Source organism: Corvus brachyrhynchos, unplaced genomic scaffold, assembly GCF_000691975.1.
Source record: "Corvus brachyrhynchos isolate BGI_N302 unplaced genomic scaffold, ASM69197v1 scaffold308, whole genome shotgun sequence".
In the NCBI taxonomy this organism is placed as follows: Eukaryota; Metazoa; Chordata; class Aves; order Passeriformes; family Corvidae; genus Corvus; species Corvus brachyrhynchos.
In genome coordinates this window covers 5,071-9,708 of record NW_008239538.1, presented here as the reverse complement: position 1 = coordinate 9,708, position 4,638 = coordinate 5,071, and the positions used below count along the sequence as shown (strand labels likewise).

The 4,638-nt window shown below is 58.9% G+C and overlaps 1 protein-coding gene across 1 annotated transcript in view; it reads left to right on the top strand.

The window, feature by feature from the left end:
• Positions 1-4,638, top strand: part of LOC103620435 (epiplakin) — a gene marked incomplete at its 3' end in the record, with an annotated part of 12,178 nt that overhangs the window by 2,475 nt on the left and 5,065 nt on the right. The window contains exon 2 of the mRNA XM_017741210.1: positions 2,925-4,638. This exon is cut by the window's right edge and continues 5,065 nt beyond it. Coding sequence (XP_017596699.1) covers positions 2,960-4,638 — 1,679 coding nt within the window. The remainder of the gene's footprint in view (positions 1-2,924) is intronic.

The window sequence follows — 4,638 nt, the reverse complement described above, 5'->3', positions numbered from 1 at the left end:
CCCACCTCTTGGCGCCGGAGCCGGGCGCAATCCTGATCCTTGCAAACACAAACAGCATTGCCTGGGCAGATCCGAGCCGCACTGACATCACCGGGTGGAGGGAGCCGGCTCCTGTTGAGACCTTTCCCTGGGCCGGGCAGCGAGCCCAGAGCACGGCTAGGACAGAGGAGCAAGAGTAAGGAAAAGGTGCTGGCGTGGCCGCGGGGCACGGAATGAGCTGGAGGGACATATGGGGATGAAGCCGGGCGCACGGAACCCCGTTGGAGAGGCTGCTCCTGGGGTGGGCAGGGCCCGGGCACAGCACTCGCCGGCACCGTCATGGTGCTCTTTGCTCCACGCACTTGTTTACATGGGTGAAGCCGGGGAGGACCTGGGTCTGTGAACTCCAGGCAATGAGACAGAGCTGCTCCACAGTGTCCCCACTCGATGTGACCTCTGCGGGAAGGTCAGTGTGGCACCAGCTCTTCCTGGGGCTCTGTGTGGTGAATACCTCGAGGCAGCCCTGCCCGGGCTGTGTCCTTGCAGCCGGGTCCAGAGATGCCGGTGGGCAGCACCGTGACCCCCGTGCTGGGCTGCAGGAGCTTGGGCAGGCGCGTCTCCTTGGTCCTCCACAGCACTTCGTCCGGCCCTGACAGACCCCGCTCGGCACCGGAGCTGGGGCTCTGCCTTGGGGGACGGCGTTCACGAGGGAATGAGCCATCGGACCTGCCCCCTCGCTCCTCAAACCTGCTCCAAGCCCCTGCTGCAGGACGGCCTCCTGAAGGGTGCTGGCACAGACGCTGTGGAGTCTGCGGGCAGGGAGGCTCCTCTGCCGCCGTGTGCCGCGGCCACAGCCCGGAGGCGGTGGCTGACCGCAGCTCCCAGAGCTCGGCACACCCGTGCTTGACCACAAGCACCTTCCAACCTCCCGGTGTTCATGGCCCAGTGCCGCGGCTGTGGCAGGAGCAACCTGTCCGGGTCCAGAAGTTTTGATTGGCAATGCCTCTGCCCGAATTAAGGTGCAAACGAGATCATATGCTGCAGTCAATAGCATGGGTTTTATTTGATAGTAAACATGAGAGACATAGAAAGAGAAATAGAAAATAGGGCGTGGAGACAGAAATAGAGTGACAGAGACAGAATAAAGAAAATATCACCACTCCGTGGATCCCAGCGATGTTCTGTTGATCCTCTCCAGCTGGTCTTCTCGGTGGTGAAGGTCCCCCCAAAAAGCAAAGAATCCGATGGGTTAATATAGCTCAGGCCAGGTAGGAAACCCCAGGCATCTCCCTGGATGTGGGGGCAGGATTTGCTGCTGTCTCTTACAACAGACTCCGGGTTTGTCGTATCACGCGCAGCCCTGTGGTGCAAGGCCTCAGGAATGGCTCTGGGCGGCACTTCGGGGGGTCTTTGATGGATTAAGGCACTGCCTCCGGTGCTCCTCACTTGACTGTACCGTGGGTGTGGCCTCCCCGGGGCTGGGGGCTCCACAGCCAGGCCGGTTTGAGTGAGGGAGGATGGGTTCACTGCCCCTGAGCAGAGGTTACCACACAGCGAAACTTCCTCCCCCCACCTCGGCTGGGGGGCAGATCTGTGCAAACCTGCTCCCAGCAAATGGGTCTGTGGGCTACAGCCTCCCCCACCCCAAAGCAAGCCAGAGATGATTCTTAGCACGGCTGCTGGGTTAGGCTTGCATTCTTTTCCTTGTTTACTTGTTTACTTCTCCCCTGAAGAATGGGTTCCCTTATCTAATCTCAGCAGTCTGATTTTCAGTCCAAAGTTCCAGCCAGGCATTCTTTAGGGAGGGGTGGGCTTCGACGGCTCCTTTATTCAGTTTTATGAGCAAAACTTTATCTCAGTGCTTGAGACATGAACTGTTTCAGTCAAGCACATCCCGCAGCTCTGCAAGCAGGAGGGCAGGTTTGGATTAGGTGTAATCTCACCCTAAGGTAGCCATGGGGGCTCTTTGCCTGGTGGCCACTGCTCACTGAGATGGAGCCTCTGCCTTCCTTGCATTGCTTGGACAGGGTGAGAAGTGGGGCACAGTGGAAGGAGAGGGAGGCTCATGTGGCACCCGTGATGGGAGCACACGGACCTGCATGGCAGCAACCCTAGAATCACAGAATCATGGAATGGTTTGGGCGGAGAGGGACCTTAAAGCCCATCTGGTCCCACCCTGTGACATGGGCAGGGACACCTTCCACTATCCCAGGTTGCTCCAAGCCCCGTCCAACCTGCCCTGGAAAATTTCCAGGGATGGGGCAGCCATAGCTTTTCTGGGAAACCGGTGCCAGGGTCTCCCCAGCCTCACAGGGAAGGATTTCTTCCCAATATCCACCTAACCCTGTTCTCTGGCAGTGGAGAGCCATTTGGCCTTGCCTGACCCTCCATGTCCTTGTCCCCAAGTCCCTCTCCAGCTCTCCTGGAGCCCCTTTAGGCCCTGGAAGGGGCTCTGAGCTCTCCCTGGAGCCTTCCCTTCTCCAGGTGAGCACCCCCAGCTCTCCCAGCCTGGTTCCAGAGCGGAGGGGCTCCAGCCCTGGGAACATCTCTGTGGCCTCCTTTGGACTCTCTCCAGCAGCTCCAAGTTCTTCTGCTGTTGTTCTCCAGGGCTGGGGCAGCTCTGCAGGTGGGGCCTCACCTGAGCAGGGCAGAGCGGCAGAATTCTCCCCTTCCCTGCTGCCCACGCTGGGGGGTCAGCCCAGGGCACAGGGGGTTTGGGAGTCCCAGTGCACGTGGACAGGGCATGTGGAGCTTCTCATCCAGCGACTCCTTGAGTTTGGCCAGATCCCTCAGGATGGCACATCAGGTTTAGACATGCTCAGCCTTTGGCTGTCACTTCCTCCTGCCTGAGAATATTTAAGTTTCTGACTTCCCTGTATTTAACACGCAAAGCATAAAGAAGTTGATTTCTCACTGAGCTTTCCCACTCTCCCCTCTCTCTCCAGAGTCCTGAGCGCTGTGGAAGGTGTGCAGCAGGAGGATGGAGAGCAAGCCAGCAGTGAATGGCCACGCTGTTCCCAGCTCTCCTGGGGAAGACATGCCAGGGACAAACCACTTGTGCCAGGACGTGATGTTGTGCAAACAGCAAAAAGCAGCTGGCAGGGATGTGGTGGGTCCGGATGCGCCCAGGGAACCCTCGGAGACAGCTGGCAGCATTGCAGGCGTGTACGTGGAGGCTTCAAAGAGGATAATGAGCTTTTATGAGGCCACTAGAGAGCATCTACTGAGCCTGGATTCAGCCCTCTGCCTCCTTGAGGCCCAGGCAGCCACGGGCTCCATCTCCGACCCGGTGGGGAACTGCCGTGTCTCCGTGGCAGAAGCTGTGCGGATGGGGCTGGTGGGGCTGGAGCTAAAGGAGAGGCTGCTCTCGGCAGACAGAGCTGCTACTGGCTTTGTGGACCCCTACACAGAAGAGAAAATCCCCCTCTACCAGGCGATCCAGAAGGAACTGGTGGGGAGGGAGCAGGGCATTCGCCTGCTCCAGGCCCAGATGGCAACCGGAGGCGTCATCGACCCGGCCACCGGCAGCCGGCTCCCGGCAGACGTGGCCTGTGAGAGGGGATATTTGGATGAAGAGATGAGCCAGCTCATTTCTGACCCCAGCAATGAGGACAGCAAAGGGTTCCTTGACCCCAGCACTATGGAGAAGGTCTCTTACTCGGAGCTTAGGAAGAGGTGTGTTGTGGATCCGGCCTCAGGCTTCCTCCTCTTGCCACTGCAAATCACATTCCCAGGGCTGGGAGGGAGGGTGAGCAGCAGGGACCTGATGGACTCTGGCATCATCAGCCCTGATGTGTTCCGAGGCCTTGAGGAGGGAAGGATCTCTGCCCAGGAGGTGGCAGAGAATGACATTGTTCAGCACTTCCTGCGTGGGACAAGGAGCGTGGCTGGTGTTGTCTTGCCTTCTGGGGAGCAGAAAAGCCTTTACCAGGCACTGAGGGAGCATCTCCTTGTGCCTGGTGCCGCTCTCATGCTCCTGCAAGTCCAGGCCTCCACTGGCAGCCTGACAGACCCCCTAAAGAACAAAAGCTACTTCGTGGATGAGGCTGTCAGGGTTGGTCTCATTGGCCCAGAGCTTTATGAGAAACTGTCTTCGGCTGAGAAAACCATCACTGGATACAGAGACCCCTCCACCGGGGAAATGCTCTCTCTGTTCCAAGCCATCAGGAAGGGCTTTGTTCCCAGGGATAATGGCCTGTGCCTTCTGGAGGCTCAGGTGGCCACGGGGGGTGTGATTGCTCCGGGCAGGCACCTTCGTGTCCCCATGGAGACAGCCTGCGAGTGGGGGTATCTGGACGAGGCCACCAGACAGCTCCTCTCCAGCCCTCCTGACGACGTGAAGGGGTTCTTCGACCCTGGCTCCGAGGAGAAGCTGAGCTACACGGAGCTGCTCCACCGCTGCGTCACCAATCCCAGCACAGGGCTCCTGCTGCTGCCACTCAGTGGGGACGGCCGTGAAGGATCCCAGGGAACACTCACCTTCTTTGACCACAAGACCCAGACGGCTCTGGAAAACACAGAGGTACCCATTGCTGCAGGGAAATTCAAGGGCAAGTCGGTGTCTCTCTGGAAACTGCTCTTCTCCGACTACATTCAGGGTGAGCAAAGAGCTGTGCTCGCTCAGCAGTTCCTGGCAGGAAATCTCGCCCTGCACGCACT